Source organism: Streptopelia decaocto (assembly GCF_964273445.1).
Source record: "Streptopelia decaocto genome assembly, chromosome: 1".
NCBI lineage: Eukaryota > Metazoa > Chordata > Aves > Columbiformes > Columbidae > Streptopelia > Streptopelia decaocto.
Genome location: NC_138663.1, coordinates 190,152,175 through 190,178,037, shown reverse-complemented (window position 1 = coordinate 190,178,037; position 25,863 = coordinate 190,152,175). Strand labels below are relative to the sequence as shown.

Sequence of the window (25,863 nt, the reverse complement as noted above, 5' to 3'; positions counted from 1 at the left end):
ACTTTTATTTTCATTCATCCTTCATTAATACCATACAATTAGATAGCAATATCTGGGAAAAAAAAAAAGTCTTGAAATAATTTAAAACAGAAGGCACAGGAAACCAAACCCAACTATGCAGCTACAAGAGAAACGGGAAAAATGATTCAGGATGGGAATTAATTCAGAAACGTTTGTTCACTACACATTCTGATCAAAAGCTACAGCACAGAGAAACAAAACTGCACAGTTGAAGCTAACCCATGCTTTTGTTACATATATATAAAAAAGAAAAAAAAAAACCATAAAAATCTGACTTCTGCAGGGTTTTGAATGGAAAGTGTAATTTTCAAAATAAAAACCATTAACTCTAGTACATATGTCAAAATCTTCCCTAAAGACTACACTAAGATGTACTTAAAAAAAAAAGATCTATGTTAAGAGCATAGCGTACAGTTAAACAGCATCTGGGGACGGGAGGAAACTTGTTCTCAAATCACTCAGACTATCAAATAAGTTTGGTGTTTGCTTCAGAAACCAAGATTCTCAGTACAGTAATGTACTGTAGAGGACATTCTTTTGTATTTTAATATTATGAAATTAAACCAAGAGTATACATTACAGCAAAGAATAAAACCACGTCATTAATATGAGAATTTTAATTTTTTGCAAAAGAGTAACTTTATTTGTTTTGAAAACAAAGCTACTGGAATTAATGACATGCGATAATATGCCCCGATATTATACCAGCTAAGTTTGAAAACGAAGTTCATGCTTCACAATTGAAATATACTGTGATTCTCAAATACATTCTCTGGTAATTAGTAATACAATATAGAGGTCATTCATAAAATCAGTTCAGGTTGGGAACCTGGTTATAAATGAAGCTCATTTCCAAACACGCAGAACACTGACAGCACACAGGGTTTGCTCCAGGTCAGCACATTTCTTTCTGGGCTCCACCCCTCTTTCCTTAATCAAATGGGTGCTTAGCCTGCAAATATCATGGAAAGGCAAAAGTCTAGAAGTTACAGGTTGGTATGTAAAAATACTAAATACAATCCAAGATAAATAGTGTTACTCTTACTGACAACTTAATAGCAGGTGCTCCCTAAAGGAAACAAAAAATCCTGAAATACAAGAGAGAGCATTTCAGCATTTGATATCAGGGCATTTGCACATTTGTCATGAGGTGACAGAATAAGAGTTTAACTTTGCAGCTTACTTTTTAGTTGGACTCAAATTCAATGAGGCTCTCTTCGAGCCTGCCCACCTGTAAACCATAACGTATGGCTTCTTAATAGCTTGCTTTTTTTCCTGGAACTCATTCCCTCATTTAGAAAGTACAAGTCAAAGTGTTGTTGCCACATGTGAATAAAGACAACTGACAACTACAATAGAAACGGTAAAAATGATCTTCATAAAAATGTTCATCAAAATTCTCTGACATAGCAAAACATTCATTTGTAAAGTCAAGTCTAATACTGCAAGCCATTCACTCAAGGTGACCTCAGCACGTGTATCCTTGCCAGCGTCGCACCAAATTACTTCCATATTTCTTGTCATTATAGGATAAAAACTCTGAAATATATTAAAGTTTCCTAACAAAGAGTCCAATTATTGCACTTTATAAAAATTCCAGTAATTTCAGGCTTTTCTCCTACTTTTCTATGAACACTGACACCTTGCAAGAAAAATCTGGGGGACCAAGTAATTTCTGAGGAGTAACATGGATTTCTTGGATCAGTCTGAAATAGTGAATCAATAATGGAAAGGTTTACAAAACGAAGAGATGTACCTTTGGAAACGGATTTTGATTCATAGCAGCAGATAGATGTGTCATGGTGGTACTGACACATGTTCTCTGCGCAGGGAAGAATGGGCACATGGCTATTAGGTTTATATATCACATATAACTTGAGGACTGTGCAGAGAAACCCAAAGAACCAGTAAGTTCTTCTGCCGAGTCTATAAGCCTTGCGGGGAAAGCTCAATGACAGCCGTATCAGAGTGCGAGCTTCTCTGTGAGCCCGTGTATATTTGAAATTGCATCAGCAGTGCATATAACAAACAGAAATGGCTATTTCAGGATGGAAAGATACATAGAGTGAGTCTGAGAGGCCCATAAAAAAGAAAATACAGCAGTTTTGGCCCTGCTTATAACCAGCTGTATCAATAGGGGAAAAAAAAAAGACAAAGGAGATCCTTGTGCCAGCTATCTAGAAAAAGAAGCTGCTCGAACAAAAGTGATTCACAAATCTATATGAGGCTTCCAGGCCAGCAAATCACTGTTAAAGTCACTTTGTTCCTCTGCTCCTTCAGCATGGGAACGAGTGCAGAATGGCTCATTCCAACTGTGGATAGTCCATTTACAGCAACAATCATATCACCACACCTAAAAACACAAGAAGAAAAAGGAAAAATAATGATGACTGCCCCTCTGCAGTGACAAGCACATACCAACAAACAGCACTTCACCTCTGGGGTGACAGATTTCTATCATGCTGGAAGTGTAGCTAAAAAACCCCAAAGGGTTCAATTTAAAGCCTTTTTTAATACTGAAACTCATCTAGGAAATTATAAAATCATTGGATTTCAATTCTAATACAAAAACAGTTCTGCAGCATTAGGAGTTGACCTGTAGGGAAATGTGAAGAGAGAGGTGGCAAGATCTAATGGAGTCAAGAGATCACAAGACATCATGTGCACGACAGAAGCATTTTTGTTTGTTTGTGTGGATTATAACACATTTACACCAAACATGCCTTCACTGTAGGAGGTGAAAGTAAAGATACTTATGGTTACCAACTGCATTCCAAGAGAACCATGTTTTCAATGGCTTAGGTTTTTGTAAAATGTAACCATTTGGCTTGAAATCTCCCTCAGCAGATGGTTCAACTGAGAAGCTGTAGCATCTCATGTGTTTTGAAGCAGATACTGAAAATTTGGGAGGGTACTGTTTTATGGCCTTGAGAAAATTGACCTCAAAGGGTTAAGTTTCAATTTTTACAAGCTCAAGAGAAACTTCAAAAAAGCAACTAAGTTGTTCCTATATTGAGCATGCTCCATCTCCAAGCAACTCTTCTCTGTGACTTGAGTGTGCATTTGGCATCCCGCAGAGCAGTGGCACATGAGTCTGGAGATCACACAGGACTTCTCCTGAATCTGGTCCTCCCAACTACTGGAGGCAGCAAAAGTGATGGCAAAAGGATGCTCTCCTGAGCTCTCCTGGTGCCCTCCACTAGGACAGGGCAGAGGAAGAAGAGGCAGTGAGACCAACAACAGTCAAACGTTCATTCTAAAGTCCTTCTCTGCCTGAACCAAGGTGCCCCAGCACTCAAACCACAATGCTATGGTTCACTGATGGGGGTGTCACTCACCCTGCCTTGCTGCAGAAGTCATTTCACCTTCTATAAAATCACACCAGACAGATCATGTAAGGCAGAAAACTGTCTTAGTTACTGTACTGTGAGGTTATTTACTCATTTCCCCTCTAGCCTAACAAAATATTTAGATAATTCGAACAAAACAGCACAGCTTCAAAAAGACCTGCCCCACGATAACTCATGGTGTAGGTTCTAAGGAGCTCTCCCTTGCTGATGGCTCATTTCTGTATTCTCAGTGAGACACTACATCACAATATCACACTAGAGCATCTTTTCCATTCCTTATCAGTGGGTAAGTGTGACCACAACCACTCTTCCCCCCTTCTTAGGAACGACGCTTGAATTTCCATTCGTGTGAAGACTTATACTTATTAAGAACCCAATATGAAATAATTTACTTCGGCTTGAACTGAAATCTTTCACTTGATCCAAACTGCTTCATCGTTGGCCAAAAAAAAAGTAATTTTGTGTTCAGCCAAGCTATTTTTTCATTTATTTATTTAGTCACTGAACTGAAAAATCAATTACTGTCAAGGCTCTAGGCATAAGTACATTTTTTCTTAAGTTATTTTGTAAGCAAATCAACATGTAACAATCATTCCATAAAACTTCAAGTTGCATATTTTTTATTGCCATCTTCACAAAAAAAAAAAACAGTTTATGAACAAGAGAACCTTTAATAGGAATTTTAAGTCCTAGTTCTGAACTAATCCTACATAAGGCTAAGATGCATATATGGATACTAGACCTGGGAGCTGCATCCAAACATAATGTGTAAGTAAAATCATATAATCTTCAAGGCCAGAAGGGACCTCAGGAGGTCTTCTGCTCAAAGTAAGGTCAGCTGTGAGATCTGACCAGGTCTCTCAGGGCTTTATCCAGTTGGGTCTCAGAAACCTCACACCTTGTGCCACAGACTGACTGTCCTCACGGGGAAGGAGTTTCTCCTTATAACCAGTCTCCACCTCTTCTGTTCAACTCGTGCCCATTGTCTCTTCTCCTCTCACCCTGCACCACTGTGAAAAGCCTGGGCTCTGTGTCCTTGATAATCTCCTTGTAGGTACTGACAGTGGTTGTTAGGTGCCCCTGATGCCCTCTCCTCATGGCCAAGTGCTCCAGCACCCACCGTCTTAGGGGCCTTTGCTGAGCTTGTGTCATTTATCACTGTCTTTCCTGCCAGCTCATGGACTCTTAAGGCACTGGCACAGGGACTCGGTTCCTTAAAAATATTTTCAGAGACCTTTTTCATCTGCTTTCTTGCCTTTCCATTAAAGCAGCAGTGCCCATCTTCAGCACCAGTTTCCAGTAGTGGCTTCAGAAGGCTATATAGACTCATAGAATCATTTTGGTTGGAAAAGACCTTTAAGATCATCAAGTCAGCCTAACCTGTCAAGTCCACCACTAAACTATGTCCCTAAGAACCTAATCTATACGCCTTTTAAACCCTTCCAGGGATGGTGACTCATCCACTTCCCTGGGCAGCCTAACAACCCTTTCCATGAAGAATTTTTTCCTAATATCCAATCTAAACCTCCCCTGGAGCAACTTGGGGCTGCTTTCTCTTGTCCTATCACTTGCTACTTGGGAGAAGAGACCAACACCCTTCATGCTACAACCTCCTTTCAGGCAGTTGTAGACAGCAATAAGGTCTCCCCTCAGCTTCCTTTTCTCCAGGCTGAACAGCCCCAGTTCTCTCAGCCAATTCTCGTAGAACTTGTACTCCAGACCCTTCACCAGCTTTGTTGCCCTTCTCTGAGGAGAAAGGATGAAAGGATAAAGTGGTTTTCCCTGATTTACAGAAGTAAGTTCTAATTTTTCAGCTGTTCTCTATGATGACAATAATGTTACCAACTAGCCAGTTCTGCACATACACATTTTGCAATGTCTCTTGGCCTAAAGAAGAGTTCAACAGGGAGATGGAGACAGTAGGTGACACCAGCACCACAGCTGGGGAGGACAGGAGATGGCAGAGGAGCCAGCACCTGATAGATGCCCCTTCCCCAGCAGAAACACCCTGTACTTCCTTGCACCACTCATCAGGAAGGCAAAGCATGACTGGGCTGCAAGACCCTCCTCAACACAAGATGCTACAGTGTATTTCATTAAGCCATTAGTTGCACCAGTGCATAGCTACTTAAAAGTGTTGATGATAATTATTACTACTGTTATTGTAGCTTACTTTAATCTTCCATCAAAGTACGCAGGAGTTCCAAGAACGATCGTTTTAATGAAGAAAGGCTGGTTTGTGTGGTTCTCCTCGTAGCCACCGACAATGCTGAAACCCCAGCTCCCTAAATTGCTCCGCCGCAGGACTACGTCATGGCAGCTGTGTAGGCAGCTGTGGAATGGAAGCACAGGATAGCAAGAGAAAAGCCATGTATACCACATATAGATATTTTTATAGTAGGTACAACACCTGCTGTATCATCATTACCACTGTGCTAAGCATGGAAGATGAGGGGAGGGATGGTGATTAGAATTCTGTTCCCAGAATAATTTTGCAATATTCAAACCGATTACTCAAAAACCCCACAATCTTGAGACAGAAAAGTGTTATGAAAGAAATAATGCAGTACTAGAATGATAACTTAAACACAGTTAACTCTGTAAACTGACAGCAATAGGATGGCATTTTAGGGATTTCACAGGTAGCAAGAATGTGAGTAGAAAATGGATATCCAATGTGTTTAGTATGCAAGTCAAAATTCTAGTGAGATTCTCTCATAGCCCCAGGCAGTTTAGGCTTTTTCCACTTTAAGTAAAGAGCTAAAAATCCATGCATCATCTTCTCTACCTCTGAAGTGATGAATCACAAGTAATGAAAATATAAATGATTAACCAATTTATATACAGAATTTAAATAATCCAGATCAAGCTTCACAAACTGTGTTGGTATATGTTACCTCCCCTAGCGAAAATTGTTTTTTGCCAATGAAGTTAGCGCTGACTGCAATTAAAATAAAACAACACTGAAATTAACTTTTGGGTAAAAATGATGTCAATTTCTTTCTTGATGTACAACACATCTTTAAAGAACAGCAACACAACGCATAGCGTAACTTCAAGTGCCACACATGGGTATCTGTAGCATATAAGCAATAAATCACTGCTCAAGTGTGGAAAAGAAGTACATTTACCAAAACTGAGAGCTGTTTATTGAAATTAAATAACTCATTAATTCTTGAATGGAAGAGAAATTAATTGATTGTAAAACTCAGGAAAAGGTGTGAAATCTTTGGAACACATGGTCCTGTTATCTTCATCTGCATTCTGCTACCAATACACCTGATTCTTGTGGTTTGATGCTTAAACTACAGACCTGGGCCCGGTAACTTTATCAGAGGGAGAGGAATTAACCTGCACACCCTGACTGAAGTGAACAACACTTTTGCTGTAGTGGGAGCTCTTCTGGCTAGCAAGCAACACCAGAATGAGATTATATAGCTGTAGCCACAAGAGAGTGAAAAACAGCAGAGTAAAAATGAAACACAGTGATGTCCAGCAGCCTGCAGATTAGTCAAGGGGAGCTCGCTCACTGCAAATCTTGGGAGAGCTTTTGTGTTTGGCAGAGATGGTAGTGGGTTCTTGGAAAAAAATAATATATGAGGATTTAACTACAGGCTTGTGTATGTGTGAGAGATCTGAGTCAGGAGTCTGTAAGAATGGCAAGTCTGACCCAATATCCTAAAGTTAAATATTTGGCCTTGTAAATTTATGTAGCAGCTTAGCAAAAAGACAACTGGGTAAATAATTCATGTTTTTATTAATAACCTCTCTGGTTTTAGGTATTCTACTGGGAGCTGTGATATGGTTAAGCAATAGAAAAGATGTCTTGTGTTCAATGAGAAGAATCCACATGGGTAGTTACTATGGTTTGTGAAGGCATAAACCAAGTTTATTTATCTTCCAGTTTCCTATGGAAACATTGCTCCTGTTCACAGGCCTCTTCCTTAGCACACTGCCAACCAAATACAGTTGAGATGGTCAGTCAGGCAGAAAGAAGGGCAGATGAGCTGCAACTAATAAGGTCTCTGCTTTTGTCTCTCTCTCAGACTTAGCTTAAAACAGGTAACTATTTACTTTATCGATTAATTCCATACCTTGGAAGTCCCAGCCACATGACCCATGATGGTGACCAGCTGGCATCATATTCATTTTCACTGATGGTACTCAATTGCTCTTCATTAGCCTGGGGCTGTTCTTCTACAATCTGGACTTCCAGGGCTTTCAGGGCAACTACTGAAGAGGCAGCACTGGCTTTCAGCATGGCCACCGCCTCGCTGTGACTCAGGTTGGTCAAATCGATGCCGTTGATGTTCAGCAGCACATCACCTGTCCAAAGGCACAAGTGGGAAGTCTGTCAGTCATTCTTACCCACAGCACCTCCTGTGCCAGGGTTTCATCTAATCCTGTATTTTTTGGAGTTCAGACATTCTGAACTAACAGCCTGGGTAATGAACAGCTCTGAAGCCTCATACTGCCAGTTTGAAACATCAATGTATTGAACTATTAAGCTGGATCAGTATCGCTTGTTTTCACGTAACATATCGGATGTTGGGGCTTTCATGGTACATCACCTTGAAAATTTGAGATAGAAATTACCTAAGCTACTGCAGATGCCACAAGATAGTAATTTCCAGTGGTGGATCTTAGGTCCATCCTAACTTTAAAAGGGAAGAAAGAATGACAGAAGGAAAAATACAAGCATACAAAGTAACCAAAGATAATTTGGAAAGAGTCAAAGCCAGTAAAAATTTGCAACAATTTGTATTTTAGTTCACAATATTTTTTAAAAGCCTCAGGATGAAAACAAGAATGTTATTTACTGTCCAAGCAGTGACCATTTCCTCTTTCACACAATGTCTCAATACCGATGAAAGCCAGAAAAACCAAAGCATAAGTATGAACACCTGGGTCCCATTTGGAACGAGACATATTTTTTAAAAGCTTTTTCCTCCCAGAGAAAGCTAAAGTGCAGTTTAACTTGAAATCACTTCAGTTACTGTTGTGGCTACCTTAATATTAAACAATGAAAGAGAAATTGTGATTCTCCCATCAAGCATGTTTTTCATAGTAGTACAGAAAAAGAAAGCAAATTCGTTGGTATGTGTATGTAAATCTCCCTCTCTCAGAAGCACATGAGGATGCTCCCACACTGTTCTTTTAAAATTTGCAATCCATGAAGGTTTTTTTTCCTAAATTTCTTTCCTAAAATAATCTGTAATTCTGTGAACTCTGAATTGCAGAGATCCCATACGCAGTCTTTGTTTCACATATGGCACAATGTGTTCTAATCATCAAATGCTGCCTTTACCTACACTGAGTTCAACCTCCACCTCCCGGTTCCCATCTGCAAAGCCGAGGAACACGGATGGGTGCTGTAGCAACCCTGCAAACTGGCAAACTCAAGCTGTCCCACGGGATAATAAAGCATTCGGCAGCCAGGGTCAACACTGACGTAGCTCTGGAGGTGAGCTGTGGTGGGCCATCAGAGCGTCTCTGCTGTTCAAATATTACATCGAGGAGCAGAGATTCCTCGGACAGAGGTGGGACCCAGCCCACCACATTAAACACAAAAACAGGATGAGTGCACTACAGTACAAAGCATCACACCAGGCCCTCAGCTCAGGGGATTACTGTCAGCTTTAAAGAATTTAACCAGACATTTCCTGATCTTATCTGCTTCCCCTGATATCATTCTCTAAACATCCCTTTCCTAGAAAAGGTGGAAGTGCAATATTAAATACTGTATTTCCATTATTGAAACATGAAGAAAAACATCCATCAGCGCTTCCCTACATCTGTGAAAAGACTTTTTGACACCACCCGACTCCATAGAACATGCTCATCAAACAGCAGAGGCCAGCCACGCCACCAGGAAAGCCAAGCCCCACCTCGTTTAATCCTGCCGTCTCTTGCCAAACACCCGTGAGGCTGTACGCTTGTCACAAAGATGGGCAGTTCACCACTTTTGCTGCCTCTGCCTCCTGCCACTGTCATTCCTAGAGATTCATGTGGCTCTTTTTTCACTGTGATGTGCTTTTCTTGGCATGTAACACACTGGGAGAGATCCTGTTTGACAAGGATAAACAACATTGTTAAAACTTAAAAAACCAAAACCAGAACAAAACATAACTAAATACACCCCAAAGCTGTACTTTGGCCCTTTAACAGAATGATTTAAAAGGACTAAGTAGAGTAAATTGGCTTCAGCTAGATTTCCTCCAGGTCAGGAAAAAGAAAAAATAAAAGCCACTCATGTAGATCCTTAAATATAGACAGAAAATTTATTAAGGCCCGTCTTGAAAATCTCACTCCAGTTTTTCTTAGCATCCTGCAATGGAATAGGCTACATTTTAGGACTGCACTACAAAACCATTTGGTCAAAAGAGTGGGCACAAACCAGAAACAAATCTTTTGATGTCTTGGTGAACAACAGCATTGCCTCATTTGTCAGTAGAATATGACCCAGAACGACAAAGAAGCTTCTAAGAAACGAAAACACGTGTGTTTCCATGATGACAAAGAGAGACCATTCAAAGCCCTTATACGTCATGTTTTCTTTTGCAGCTGGTATGGAGAGTCTCCCAGAGCACAAAGTAACTAAGGCCAATCGATGCTACAGGCTGGTAATGGGTGCCTTGTGCAGACTCTAATGATTACAACAAAGACCCAAACTTGAAGCAAGAAGAGATCCTGCATTTCATTTTCTAACACCTGATACATAAAGTTTAGGTCACATTCAGTTCTGCCCCATCAAACATCTAAAGCATCTAAAGCATCAAGCATCTAAACCTGAATTAAAGCATATTTTATTTGCTGAAGCCCTTCTTCTTCAGGATATTTAGTGACACATTCAAACCATAGCACATAAACCTGTAGTAGCATCTTAAATCAACAGAATAATTGCAAGGAATGCAAAACAACAGAAGAAATAACCTGGGAGATTCTTCCAACTACAAATACTTACTTATTCCCCTGCCTTCTCCTGGAAATGGCAACACTGCTTTCTTTGACTTCTAATGCCACATTCTCCTTCTGACTGACTCTGCTGCTCTCAGGTAGGTGTTAATCTCACATGTAGCTATACATATACATACCATAGTTTATGAAGACAGCCTCTTCTTAAGTCTTCAGAACTAACTGGCTGGTGCCATGCAATTATATAAACAGTTTTTAAGCCACAAGACCTCTAAGCCAACTATAGATTAAAGAGAGGCAGGCCAAGATAAATGGTATGAAACATGGGAAATGTCTGCTTGTGGTGAGAGGGGACATCCCATTTTGAAAGAGCCCAGGGATGGGACTGACACATGAGGGAGATCAGCTTGGCCAACAGTTCAACTTTTGAAACTGCCATATGAACATAATCCAGCTCAGATACAGATGGGCTGTAATTACTGTGCTGATATGGCCTAACATTGTGACAAGTATTAGTGGCTCTAATCAGGAGCCTCATCTTTGTCCCTTGGGAATAAAAAAGAAGCTTCCTGGAGCCTCACTTGTTCTTTTCTGAAATTACCCAAGCTTTTAAAAGAAAATACTTTCAACATATGTAAAACTTGCCAACAGAAGTATGTTAAACAGACACGCCAACAGCGCAGACAGGAGGAACGATGGCTTGGTTGACATGGTCAGCATGACAATTATTTCACAAAATCAACTTCTCAACACTGACAAGTAATATTTTTCTAACTACAAGAACATTCAAGCACAGGCTTTATTTCTACAGGTCTTCCAGATAATCTGCCACTAGCTTCATGAAAGTCTCTTCATTCTGCCTTTCCCTCTCTGCTTGATCCTGCAGAATTCAGCACGGCTGGCTCATTGAGGAGATGACACATCCCTCCAACATGCTCTTTATACTCTGGATGATGTGCACCACACCTCTTGTCCTTGCTGGTTGCAGCCAGCACAGCAGCAACAAAAAAATAACATTATTGAATGACAGCTCTCCCATGCAGCAGTAACACGAGCCACTGTGATAGACGAGGTCTAACAACTACAGCTCAGAGCATCCGCTTCTTTCACTGCAGTCCCCAAATCAAAAAAATATACTGAAAAGCTGTTGCATGTCTTTTGTTTTCACTCCAGACACGATGCAGGATTTGAGTACTTAGAAGTCAATTTAAAATTTTAAAAAGAGTAAGTAGAAAAGAATATATAATGCCTTCTTCAAATCTTGCCTTGCTACACACTCAGAGCATAACAAGACTACAACTGTGTTTATAACTCTTAGAAAGAGAAACACCAACCTTATGTGAGTTGGGTCTGCTGTGAAACAGCTGCTGGGACTGGTGTTGGTGTGGGTTGCTGTTGTGACTCCCGGTGTCTCGGATAATACTGACGGTCTGTGACTTCAGAGGCCTAGAGATGACCAAATTCACCCTCTCCCCACTAGCCTGTCGAATACATAAAACAAAGTACTGAAGTTGGTAGGATATTGATTATTATCAGAAAGGGAGGAAAACATATGGTGAAATATGAAACAAACAATGGCAGCACTTTTTTCCAGGCCTCAGAGGTGCCACAAACTGCTTAGACTGCACAGTCTCTTACTGGCTTCTTGCTGCAATTCCCCCCAGAACAGAAGTGATACTAACACTCCTGCTTTTCCCCTGGTGTTACATCTGTAGTAGCTGGAAATCCTTTGCAAAAGGATGCTTCTCACATTAAAAAAATGTATTAGAAAGCTTCAAACATAAAAAAAACCATCACACAATTCCATTTGCAGCCTGTGTGAACTGCGACGCATGGCAATAAAAGAAAGAAATGCCCACATGAAGGCTCCAGGGCCTGCAGATTTTGGTCAAAAGGCCTGAACAACTCTGCTGTTTCCAAACAAGAGTTCCAAGAAAGATGTTACATGTGAGCAGACCATCAAATTCTGCAGTATGGGGAGTATCAGGAAACTCAGATCCCAGATGTTAAATGAAACAGCAATTATTTCTATTGCTGCAAATATACACCTCAATAGGTAAAAGTTACCCAGTGTATAATTCTGACCACTGCATCCAAAAACTGGGAAACTGAACTCACATTTCCCAAGATCACTGTTATTTTTCTTTCACTGCAGCTGAAGCTGTTAAAATGATACCTGAAATGAATATTTACTACTCATTTGTTTTGCAGCTCTCTATATGGTGGTGCTGGGTTAAGCAAAGATGGCTGCACTAGACTGCAAGAACGTACTACAGGTCTATTCCAATTTTCCTAAAACGAGAGCAATTACAAACATCCTGTCAGCAGGATGCAGCGATGTGCTGCAGCTGTTTCCTTACAGACTAGGAGAAAGGCACGGAGTAAAGGTTTTCCTGGGGGAACAGGGAACGGTCATATGTCAGACTGCATCAAGCTTTGGGTAACATTTGTGCCTAGAGCAGAGCCAGACATTGGGAATAGCCCTTTCTTAAACACTCAGAAAATGAGTTTTAGTGTATGGGATTCATGGAAGATCTATTTTTTTCTTCCCAGCTGCTACCTGCTGCCTCTACAAAGTCTGACAAATCACTTTCCTGTTTTAACCCCAATTCCATGCACAGGCAAATCAATACAAAACAAAGCCTGCTTTTATAGAGCTTACTGAGAGATTAAAACTACAGTACATACATAAATATAATAATAATCCTCATTTATTTTTCTGCCTAGCAATAGGCTACATGGTACTCTCCTTGCTCATATGAGCAGTCTTCTAACTTTCAGGCTTCATGCCAGGGAAGACTTTTTACTTCTGTGGAGGTGAAGTTCATCTGTTAGGTACCAAACTGTAGTCATCACAACTTGAAAGAATAAATCTTGCTGGCAATTGCTAACCTAAAGATATGTGAATCCTTTCAGTTTTAGGTCAGTCTGCTCATTTGAGAAAGGGTAACTTGGAAAACACATCATCACAAACTGCAAAGAATACTGTCCTTGCGGTGCAGACTTTTTGGAACCTCACCATTAGTTGAGTCTTGCTTTATCTAACAGTCTTGAGATACGTGTTAAAGTGTCCTTCAGCTGAATGTTGCTCATTATACACTAAAACAATATGTAACAAATATGCAAACGTATAACCAACTGGCTCTTTAGGGTGTGAATGTAGTGATAAGATTTTGTATATAATGGCTGTTACTTTTCTTTCTGGTGTGCTGGCTTTATTCCAGCATCCAGGCTTGCACAACTCTGTAATAAACAATATCTCATCTCTGTGTGCTACAATTCAGCTCTTTTTTTTCCACACAGGGTGACAGAACCCTGTTTTGGGGACAACAAAAGCAAGACCCTGTTTTGCACTATTATTTCCAGAACATAAATCACAGCAAATTGCATCACTGTAGGCTTTTAGGTGTTACAGAAGCTGTTCTGTCTGGAACAGTCTCTACCTCAGGCTTTGCCCAAGAAATAAAGCCGAGCTAAGGACTCGGGTAGGAATGCAAATTACCTGTATAACCTGAGCAGCAAGCTCAGGTGTCCCGTGCTTCAAGTCATGTCCATTGATTGCGAGTACACGGTCATTGCTGCAGAGCCTGCCATCTTGAGCAGCCAAACCCCCTTCCAAAAGGTCGAGAATGAAAACTCCCGGCTCGTCTGTTCTGCGCACAAGTTTAATGCCAAGCTGTTCGCTGGAGTCGCGTTTGTGCAGTGTCACCTGGAAGCTGTCTTCTCGCAAGGGGCCGGTGGTGTCCGCGTGGGTGTGCGTGCGGCTGCCGAACCGCCGCTCTCTCAGCACGGTGAGGTGCAGCACCGAGCACGGCTGGGAAAGCACAGCTCGAGCGTGGTTGTGAGAAACGTTGCTTATGTCAAAGCTATTGACCTGCAAAACAACAAAAACAAAATGATATTTTCACATGTTTAATTGTTCCTGGTTATGGAAATAAAGTCCTTTTGAAACTCAGTTCAGAGCTCACTGCAAAACTGACCTTGGAGCAACCTACATATCTGACCCTACCAGCCTTCCTCTCTCCTCCTTCCACTGTCTCCTAGAAACACACTTGGGCTGCTCAATCTACGAATCCATTTTGAGGTTGGAAAAGCCTCTTATGATCATCAAGTCCAACCATTAACCTAACCAAGTCCACGTCTCAGTCATGTCCCTCATTGCCACATCTATATGTCTTTTGAATACCTCCAGGGATGGTGACTCAACCACTTCCCTGGGCAGCCTGTTCCAGTGCTTGACAACCCTTTTGGTGAGTGAATTTTTCATAATATCCAATCTAAAAGTCCGCTGGCACAACTTGTGGCCTTTTCCCACAAAGGTGACATCATCTCTCTAATGGTGAACACCCTCTGTCATCGTAGTCCAGGGTTTTTGTTTTCCTGGTCTCCTAACACTTGTCTTCTTTAGATCTTTACATTGTTTGTTCTCCAGAACAAAAACTTTGCATGTGATTTCAGTGTTAAGCTCAGGATCACTTAAAACTATAAAATAATAGCTATAAAAAGAATATATCCAAATCTCTGAAAAAAAGCTTATGTCTAACAACATGTAGTACTTTCATGATGTCAAAAGTTAAAAAAAAACCTGAAATCCAGAATAATGAAATTTGTTCCTTAAGGCAGTAGAAAAAGGTGGTTGTACTAGTTCTCAAATCTTAGCATGAACTTAGGAGATTTTCCACCGACTTCACCTAGGTCAGAGTTTCAGACTTATGACCTCTATCGCTCAAAATTCAGTTGTAAACGAAAAACAGATTAAACTTTCCCTCCCTACAGACAAGAACTGTGTTTGTTATGTGGCCCACTGATGCAAAGATCAGTAATCTTCAGTCACTTCTTGCACGATGAAGTTAAGATAAAAATTGACAGTGCGAGGAGATTTGGGAGAAAACAGGGGCACCACAAAAAAACAGCAGAAAAGCTGTATTTTCCTTGTTCTGTAAGGAGGTCAAAGCTAACAACAAAACTTCATCCTTCCCATGTACTGTTGTGCCCTGATGGAGGAACCCCTGTCCCATAACTTTAGCAGATAGAGACCAACGCCAAATGGACTATAACAACCTGCCCCACCTAAGCCTTTAAATGCTCCCCATTGCAACCTGAGTAAGTAAAACCATAAACTTGCAGCTTCCCACCATCTAAATATTTATAAATATCTCAAGGGTGGATGTCAAGAGGATAGGACCAGAGTCCTTTCAGTGGTGCCCAACAATAGTATGAGGGCCAAAGGGCACTGACTAAAGCATAGGAGGTTCCATCTGAATATGAGGAGAAACTTCTTTACCTTGAGGGTGCCAGAGCACTGGAACAGGCTGCCCAGAGAGGTTGTGGAGTCTCCTTCTCTGGAGACATTCAAAACCCACCTGCACACATTCCTGTACAACCTGCTCTGATGTACCTGCTTTAGCAGGTGGGTTGGACTAGGTTATCTCCAGAGGTCCCTTCCAAACCTAACAATTCCATGATTCTGTAATAGCAATAGTACCACTTAAAAAAAAAAAAAATAAATAGGAAGAGAAATGACCCAGAAGCCTATGTACAACAGCTGCCACATTTACATCATGCATCTGAGTTGAAGGGCTTTGAGAGGTCAATGCCAAGCAATTTGGCTGTGGTGGCTTCAGCACGGCAAAGGGGTGGCTGCGTCCGCCACACTCCTGCGAGAGCCTCCCGCTCCAGCAGCGAAGCAGGAGGTGGCCCTGGTTCTCCACTGCCCCAAGACAGGCTGTAACCTTGGGCAGAGGCAAAGGAGGCAGAGCTAGAAGAAATAACATTTAGAGCTGCCACCAGCAAAACCCACTAGGGCTCATCCGTCAGAGCCCTTAAATTAAATCTAGTTTTATTTTTAGCTGTCGCTAGCTAAAGTAAACACATAAAATATGGAAGCATTCAAAGGGCACGGAAGAATATATGCAATAAAATGTAATTCTTCTTTCTACAAGGCAGCTCACAATTTCAGAACAGAACAGCCTTAGCATTTCTTGGGGAAAGAGATTCTCATTAGTACACATCTTACATGAATTACAGTCAGAGTCCAGCACAAAAAAGGGGCCATTTGTAGAGCGCTTAATGTTAGGCACCCACCTATACCTCACAGACAACATATGCTTTTATTAACATGTAGCTGTTACTGAATGCTGTTCCCTCAGATTTTAAAAGGGTAATATTCTTGTTTGACTGGGCAAGAAAATGCTGAGTTTCACCTCACAGTCCTTTCTGGCTTTCTTTTAGTCCTTTACTGCTCATAAAAGCCTTTGAAAACGTTTTCAGAAATATCTGACTGAAGTGTGCACACTGGGCTGCATCCAGCTCCGCACTTCATCACAGCTTGTGGAGACCAAGCCTGGTCATTTTAATACAATAGGCCAGCACCTGCGCAGGTAAATTCAAAGCAATAGAGATCTTCCAAAATGTTTGGCTTTTAGCTCCTGTACCTCTCCCTCAGCGTCACAGGGTGACTCTGATGGACATCCCCCCAGCACGTTGATAGGGGAGACTCACTGCAGCTTATAAATCCTATTTATAGTCAATTTACTGCTACTTACAGCTTTGCAAACTATAATTGACACCTGCCCAAACAGCAAGAATTTCCAAAGCTCCGCTGGAGCTCAAGCTCCCTATTCTGGCAACCAAGGAGAGCCCTTGAGTATTGAAACAAATTAGGCAGCATTCAATCAGTGTCTGCCTCTGCTTGTTAAAAAGGCAACATCTTGGAAACCTCTTGGGTCACTTTCTTGGCCAGCCACTATGCTAACACTCCAAGAGAGGAAAAAGACACATTTCTCAAAAGGGACTTTATTTTCTGAAGTGCAAACTGATTTAATTCCAAGGTTAACTACAGTATTTAAATCTACTTCTATCATCTTGATTTCAAAAAAGTGAAATGAAAATACTACTGAAAGGCAGATCTCAGGCTCACAGATCAAAAGCCAACATTGCTACTCAAGTAATTTTGAAATTATGGTAATATATTTGTTTCAGGTGGAATGATTAAAAATAGAAGAAAAAGATGGAGGACCATCTTGTTTATGTCCATTCTTAAGAGTCCCTTCCCCTAATATAAAATTAAAACTCAAAAGTTAAAATAATTGGATCTTTTTACACTGTCTGTGGGTAACTACTTAAAAAAATGCACACTATCATAACCAACTTTAATTTTGTCTATTTTTTTGAAAAATACTTAGAGCACCTTCTTTCAAACCATGTCAGTGAAAAATATCGACTCCTACACATACTGAAATATGCAGGTTGGCTGCCTGGGCTATGGAAGATGACAGTGAAGCCAGATTAAAATAGCTGTTTAGATGAAGTCAACCTTACAATCCACAAATTGCTTTTTACATAGGACAAATTATGCTAACTTGTTATCCAGAAGCAATCTTGGGCTCCTTCAGAAAGCATGCATAAAGTTGAAATGAAGAACAAGTCTCACGACATTTAAAAACAGAAAAATAAACCCATGTTTTAAAAACTCATAAGAGATGCTAAGAGGAAAAATAATTCTAGAAGGCTGATGCCACCAACAATATAAAGCATGATAGCCACAAATGCTAGAACAACAGGCTCTGCTCTGAATATTAATTTGCCTTCCAACTGATAATTGCAAAGCTAACATTTACACAATATAGTCCAACAAGGAAGATCTCTCATCTCATTTAACAAGCAGTTCTGCAAGGAGCGAATGGAAAGCAAGCGGACAGAATACGTAATTAGGTTCCATACTTGAAGTATTTGGTCTCCAGCAAGAAGTCTTCCATCTCTGGCAATGATCCCATCTCGATAGACCTCTTGAATGACAATGTTGATCAAAGGTGTTTCATTGCCACCCACTATGCTAATTCCTAATTCGATATAAGGATTAGACCGATGAATTTCAATAGTAGTGATCTCTCCTTCAGGCAGGGTAGGTGGCTGTTGATTTGCTGCCGATTATTTTTTAAAAAGAAAGATGGTTAACATCCTTTATACCTCATTCAGTAAAGCAAATCACCAAATTACAGTGTAAACAGGCCACACGACAACGGCTTAAAAACAAACTAAACAAGTGCAATTGGGTTAGTTCCACTACTTGTTGGAACACCCAGCTTGTTAGAAACAGCTTTCTAACAACTTAGTAGCATCCACGCTTCATGAAATGGGGTCATTTGGATCAGAAAATGACACTCTGAATCCTTTGTATCTTGTCCTTTACAGTAAATTCCATACACTTCATTTCCAATTTGGTCACTGGTATATTCACGTTTGATGATGACAACAACAACAATTTGTTTGGGGCTTACCCCACGCAGCATGACATGGCCGTGCCTCTTTGTCAGCCGGTCTCACAACTGCACTAGGAGCTGCCACTGAGTTACCGGCTCAAGAGAAGGAGCCCATTTCTGAAGCAAACATGGAGGCAACTGAAGAGGAAAAAGGGGGATGCTAAAGGATGGCAAATACAGAGGAGAAGGAAGGGGACAGGACCACCCTCCTCTGCAGTAAGGCTCAGTGCTTCCTCTCTAAAATCCCAGATGCTAGAGACGTTACTGCTTGTTCGGTGCAGATGGATGCAGGAGCTACTCAGCTGCCTTTTCGCTTGAGCAGGACAGCTCTCTGTGTGTGGGAAGGCTGCTGATCCGGGCAGGAGGGGAAGGGGAAACAGGGGAAAAGAAATCTCATCTTAGAAAACAACTTTTGTAATTTTACAGAAAATATGCTCCTTCCGAATCACTGCAAGAACAGTACTACTACTAGATTAACGTGAACTTCTGCACCATGATGATACATGATGATATAGCACCACGATATCCAGCACATACTGCAAGATACTTCTTTCCTTCCTAACAGTGACCGTATCCCAGTTGTATACTTGCAACAAAACTGAAACCCACTAATATTTCTCCAGGAGCTGCATGAGAAAAGAGCAGAAGATGCAGGTTCACGGTCGGCAAGAGACAAGCTCTGACACCACAAATATTTTCACATCTGACAAAAGAGACTTGAGAAGACAAGCGATGACATACTATCTGCTGCTGTGTTCTCCTCAAAAGGTGGGTTATCGATGCCGGGCTCGTCTGTCCAGGCTGGAAGGGCGGGCGAGGTGAAGCTCTGCTCGGCTGGCACGATTCCCTGATCCGCGTCCGGAGACAAACTGCCAGGCTGCTCCGTCCCACCAGGACCGCTCTCGCCCTCCACTTCTGCTTGCAGTTTACTCGTTTTCCTTCTCTCCAGAGCGACCCTTCGATGAGAAGCCCCAGGACACCTGTGAAGACAAGGTTTATACTGCACTTCAAGCCTGCAGTAATGATTGTAGCACAAAATGCCTAGGTACTCCATCAAATGAAATCAGTCTTCTTCAAAGCCATAGCTTTAAAATAATCATAAAAAATATTAAACACATTGGATTTTAAGGCCAAAATGGTTGAGTGGACAGAATCCCAAAACAATACTGCCTTCTTCACAAAATTTTTATTACATAGTTTTCCGGCCATGAACAACATGTGCAGTAACACCTTGTGAATGTGGACTGTTACGTGCACTCCAGTTTCTGGAAGATAACTTTGCTGAGAAGATTAAACAAGTCTTGCATAAAACTCCAGAGAAGAGACACCCCATTCAAAGACACATCTGGAGCCCCCCGAAGCAATCTCCTTTCACCTTAGTAAGCCAAGAGAAAAGGAAGCATCGTATTTTCCTGGGGTCATTTCGGGGAGGAAAGAAAGAGATGAACCTTTTACCTGTATTGCAACCTAAGTGTTAAAGTACTGGAAAAAAAATGCTTGTCTAAAGTTTGTATGAAAAGTTTAGCAAAAGTAACAGATCTGCTCATCATCTCCTCTTGAATCAATAGCTGGTGATTCATCCTCCTCCTGTCTCCCTTTTTTAATTCCTGACTTCACATAGAAGGTGCAGTTTTTTCCTTTCCCTCAGGTAATGACGCTCCATCGGCATTTTGCACTTTTCAGTGTAAATAAATTTTTGAGAGTTCCCATTATTCCTAGTGCAATGTGGGTTTTTTTGCTTATGTTTAAAATCCTACAACAGTTTATTGCAAAAAAGGGTTGCGATGTTGCGAACTCATGGTAAGTCTTCATTTATCAAATGGTCTTACATTTACATGTAGATAATTGGATGTGGATATCAGTCTTACATCTGCCCATGTGACAGTTTTGCCAGCATCTGATATTCTACTTCTTTCAGTATCTGGTATCTTTAAAGTTTCTGCTTCTGGAGCTGCTGATCACCTAAATATGCTCATACTGTAGCAGCGCCAGAAAAAAGCAGCTGTGTTCTTGAAAAGACTCCGTGTTTGAGAACTTAACGAGTTGTTAAAACAAAAGAAAAAAATGCTTTCTTTTTGCAACGGGAGAATAAGTGTGTTAACAGAGCAAAAGTCGAATCATGTCCTAACTTGTTAAACCAGAACGTTTTAAGAATCACAATTCTGTTCTGACATTCTGTGAAGGGGATTTGATAATTAGATGATTAGACCGTTTCAGAATGAGGGATTTTGAAGAAATATTAACAAAGCAATTCAGCTCTGAAGTATGTTGATAAAAATACCTGTACAGCTTTTGTGACCCCCAGCAGCGTTATACATACATGAAGTCATATATATCTCTATATATAATGATATATATGTTTAGAAGAATGGCATTTGGTAACCCAAATGTGCTGTGGAATACACTTAAATACATAAATTGAAGATGGTTCATGTTATGAAATTACACATTTAAGTAACCATTTCTTGGGGCATTCCCCAAGGAGACTACTAGTCATGCTGTTCTACAAAGTTAAGAAAGCACAACCGTGAAAGAGGAAAATTATTTGAAAGGTTTTGCTTTGTGAAAATGTTTCTCTGATTTTAATGAAGGAACATAACCCTACTTCTTGGTTTTGGTCAGGTAATACTGGCTGGTCTCAATTTATTCTGGTGGCCAGAGACCCACAGGTACAGGTGAAACTTGGCAGGAAGTTTTTATTGTTCACCATTTCACAATGTCAACCTCAAAAAAAGAATCCCAAAAGGCCAAGAAAAGGAAAGATGCAATCCCTTTCCTCAAAATTTCTAAAATACTTTAACTTGATAGGTTAGCCCCACAATCCCCCAAATCTTAGCACTGACAACAGGAAAACAAAGGATTAATCTCCAACATCACTAACTTCTGCAGCAATACAGCAAGGAGTAAATGTTCCTGCAGAGGAAACCTCTCATCTGCTGGAAGCTCTGACAGATGTGCTGTCCCACAACAACCTGCCAGAGTTGAGGACAAAGCCACCCCAAGCCACGTCCTTGCTGTCCCTCCACTGCTCTGCTAGAAAGTGCGATTTTCAGCAGAAAGGTGAATGAATCACTCAAAATTGACACTGTCAGAGGACCACGCTTCAATCCCGCTGAGTCTGAGCTGCAGAGTCCAGCCTCGCTGGACCACTTGTGAACCAGATGGTTCTTTTGCTATCTTCTACTAAAACACTGTGCTCTCGACTCTCATGCAGCCAGTTCACATGAGCCATGGATCCCCAAGGAGCTGGTGTAGACGGTAAAGCACACCTTGGAAATGTATTATTTTTTAAACTATATAAAACCAGGACAGAACAAAAAAAATCACTCTCAGAACTCTCCTACTTCTGTCAAAGCCTTCCAAACCATAGACAGGTCTTCCCTCACAGAGCACATTCCCCCACCATTACCAGGCAGCTGATGAAAGTCATCATGTGAAATATAAATAGATTTGAAGTTTATTTTTGCCAGTGATATTTAATTATCATTTCAAAGGCTAATATCAGGAAATGTAAACAACCTCCTGAGCACACCTATTCCAACTCTACAAGGCAAAAAAGGAAAAAACACCACCACCAAACCAAAACCAAACCAAAACCCAACCAACCAAAACAAAAACCCCACAAAACACAAAAAAACCCAAAAAACAAACAAAAAACCCCACAAAAAATAAATAAATGAATAGATACAAAACAAAAAAACCCAACCAAACCAATATATATTCTTCCTCAAATTCACCAGTAATTGTAACAGACTATGACTTTCAGCCCAGTATAGTGGAACTGCATTGCCAGGAAAGCAGTTGTCTGGTGGAGACCTTAGTTCATGGGTTGTCAGTTCCTCAGTCTTTAAACACGATCTGCCACCTACCAAGCAGTAAAACTCAGTATTGGTATTCAAGTACACCTGTAAGGAAATTTTCCATTTACACTTGCAACATAAAAAGACTTTTATTGCCAGTAGGAATGTATTATTCACAAACAGCAAAACCATACGACAAGTGTAACAGTTAACAAGCACCAATAAATATCTAAAGGTACACACTTTCACTAATACTATTTTTGCCCGAAGTCTGGGATAAAGAGCATTTTGGACTAAATCTTTTAACAAGTTATGCACACAGTTGGGCATCTTGGGATCAAAACTAGCACTGAAGATTGTTTTTATGGGTACAGGAACCTATTCTCACACAACAAAATGCATAAATAAGGGCTGAAATGAGACTGAAATGTGTCTTACAGGAACAGCATTTCATAACTACCTGCAAAGCCAGAGTATCTTGGCTAGAAGCGAGAAGAAAGGTGGGCATGTTTTTTAGAATTTCCAGGAATTATTTAATTTCTTTCATGAATCAAAGTGTCCAATGGCAGAGATACTGAAACAACCAGCTAAAACAACTGAGCGATGTTATTTATCAGGAAACTCAAAGGGCAGTTGTTCTTGGGACGTAAAATGAGCCTGTGCTTATACGGATTGACTCCCTCCTCTCCTTCCTTCAGCACCAGCTTTTGCTTAATTCTGGATGGTGACAAAGTGTAGCTTTTACCTCCAACTCCTCTTGATTCACCTCAGACAGAAGAAAAGTTTACCTTTTTCTTCTTTTCAGCCAAGGCTGCTGTGTTTCTCATTTAAAAGCTGACTTCTTGGAACACTGGCAGCAATCCCTCTCCGCAGAGCTTTCATACAAAATTAAGATGTAGTTTACGGTGTGTTCTATGGAATAACAGTAGGGGCTCAAAAAACAGATCTGCTCACCGACTACTGAAAATAAAGATTTCTTTGTAATTTATGCCATCAGCTTCTGCCCAGTCTAGCGGTTTGATAAAAGCAAACGCACCAAATAGCCTCAAACCAGTTGCACTAAATCGTTTTCCAAGTAGGAGCTGAATCTAAGCAAAGACTGCAGAGAAGCAACCCAAATGCCTTTGCTATTGCCAGCAAAGTGACCTTAAACTAATTCTGGCAAGATTAACAGCTGCAATTCAGAATAAAACATGGTGCTGCTTTGGGAAGTTAAGTGTTTGAAACTTGTTTTTCCTTTTGGGAAAAAAAAATTTAAAAAGAAAAAGAAAAAAGAAAATGGGGCACTAGGACTTATCTTGATTTGGGAATCTGGGAATACTCAGGAAAAAGAAAAAAAAAAAAAAAAAAAAAAAGAAAGAATGGTTTTGTTGCACATTTCCCTCTCATACCAAATGATCCAGGGATCCAACCAAGAGGCTTCAGAGCAAAGACCCACCACAGAAAGATCCTTCACCTTTCCAGCAAGGGAAAGAGTCCACAGGGCATGGAGAAACTCTGAATCTGCTGCCTATCCACTGCTCGGCTGTAAGAAAAGACCTGCCAAGAGAAGGGTAAATTCTACAGATCCTCTTCATTTCTCCTGGTGCTACAACAAGCAGGGTAGGACAGTGCTCGCAGCCAACATGAGGCCACAGGGGAAGAACAGGACCCAGCAGCACTATTGTAAACACCAAAATAAGCAGGACTGCCAAGTGTTTGAATGATAAAAATCTGTATTTATACAACTAATTTTCCTGTGGATCTTGTTAGTCTACATCCATATATTAAGCATGCTGACGGACACACAGTGAATAGCTCAATAATTTCTTCAATTCCAGAAAACACAATCCTATTAAAAGTTCAAACTTAACTTGACATAAAATTGCCTTGAATGTCAGCCTCAGCGCCAGAACACTTGGAAAAATCCAAAATGATAACTTAAGCCCCCATGGGAGAATATAGGAAGCAAAAACTGAAGCCCAATGCAAAAGCAATACATGAACTCAACAGCTAACCCTCTCACTAAAAAGTTGTACAAATTTCAGAGTATGTTTTTGTACAATACAGATTATTCAGGCCTGAATAATCTGCAAGAACTAAATTAATTAAAATCATACACAAAAAATTTCAGTATATTTTGTCGGCTTTTCTTCTGATAAATTTACCTTTGATATTTAGAAGTGAAATTGGCACCTATTAAAATTTTTCTATACCAAGTGACTAGGAAAAACAGTGCACATATATTTTTTTTCTTTACATCAGATTATATGCATTGTGTTTAACTTTGAAAACCACAGTTCCCAAGTGAATGTGATGAAGCTGAAAGACTGATAAATCAAGAATATTTTCTTTCTGTGAAGAGGTATCATGGAATGCAATTAGTCACCATGAAGTAATCAAGTTTGTGTCTTGTGCCTCTCGTCTCTTTGCTGGAGCAGCTTGAAGCAACCTCACACTCCGAGGTGCCTGCTGGATACGATGACATTTTCTTCGAGCTTTTATGCTCAAATGGTGCTGATTACAACACTGGAAAACCTGAGTGTGAATGTTTTTAGACAATGAAAACTAACCAACCATATTGCACTTCTTAGAAATACAAACTAGCTCATAGAAAGGCTTGTTGAAACTGGTTTATATTAATCTGTGCTGAAAATTATACTGAATTTTATATTTCTTTCCTACATTTAATCATCAGCAGTAGAATTTTACTGGATTCACTAATCCATTTAAAATCAAATTCAAGCTATGGAGTTGCAGACATTGTTTATGTCAGCAGTGATAGTTTACAGATGATCAAATGTTTGCAAATAAACTTAATTGAAAACTGTAAATCACCATATTCTCAAAATGCGTATCAGCATCCCAAGACAACAGACAGAATTGAAGATGAGCAGCTTTCTGCAGCTGAAGGTTTTTTTTGCAGCTGCCAGACAGGGAAAGCTAGTGACTCAGTTCACTTGGATTTCATAATAACCTTGTGCATTAAGTAAATGAATATTTCATGTATACCTAAAGTGAGCATAGTGTTCCATGTACAAATAAATTACGTGGCCTTGTTGTAAACAGCCCTAATATCACTCAAACAGATGTCAACCAAGGAAAATGGACTGGAAAGGTGAGGGACACGACAGTGGGAAACCAGAGGATGAACCAAATATGAAGCAGGAATCTTGCTAACATGTTGCTTTTTATTAAAATCAAATCCATTCAATATGAAGGTTATAAATTGAGCGAACAGTTAGGCGGCCTCATCACCCCTGAGTCATCATATACGTTAGAAATGACTTGCCTGGATGAAACAAGCAAGAACCTAAGCTAACGTGGAAACTGTGGAGAAATTTAAAAAGAAAAAAAAAAAAAAAAAAAAAAAAAAAACAAGAAAAAAAAAAAAAAAGGAAAAAAAAGGAAATATTATCAAAATGAATGAAAGCAATGCAGGTGAGAACAAAGCCCATGATTAAGTTATGGAAATGAAAAGATCTCATGTCAGCTGGTGACTGAGGAGACCAGAGGAGTTAGTACTCCTACCATCCA

General features: G+C 40.3%; 1 protein-coding gene across 4 annotated transcripts in view; it reads right to left on the bottom strand.

Moving 5' to 3' along the window:
- Positions 1-980: 980 nt before the first annotated feature.
- LNX2 (ligand of numb-protein X 2) overlaps positions 981-25,863 on the bottom strand; it is a 59,646-nt gene continuing 34,763 nt past the window's right edge. For all 4 annotated transcript variants that reach the window (XM_082043649.1, XM_082043646.1, XM_082043647.1 and 1 more), the window contains 8 exons: positions 19,289-19,527; positions 18,009-18,208; positions 13,789-14,160; positions 11,621-11,767; positions 9,260-9,437; positions 7,466-7,697; positions 5,545-5,703; positions 981-2,374 (listed from right to left, as the gene is read on the bottom strand). In XM_082043649.1, coding sequence (XP_081899775.1) covers positions 2,239-2,374; positions 5,545-5,703; positions 7,466-7,697; positions 9,260-9,437; positions 11,621-11,767; positions 13,789-14,160; positions 18,009-18,208; positions 19,289-19,527 — 1,663 coding nt within the window. In that variant the 3' untranslated portion in view covers positions 981-2,238. The remainder of the gene's footprint in view (positions 2,375-5,544; positions 5,704-7,465; positions 7,698-9,259; positions 9,438-11,620; positions 11,768-13,788; positions 14,161-18,008; positions 18,209-19,288; positions 19,528-25,863) is intronic.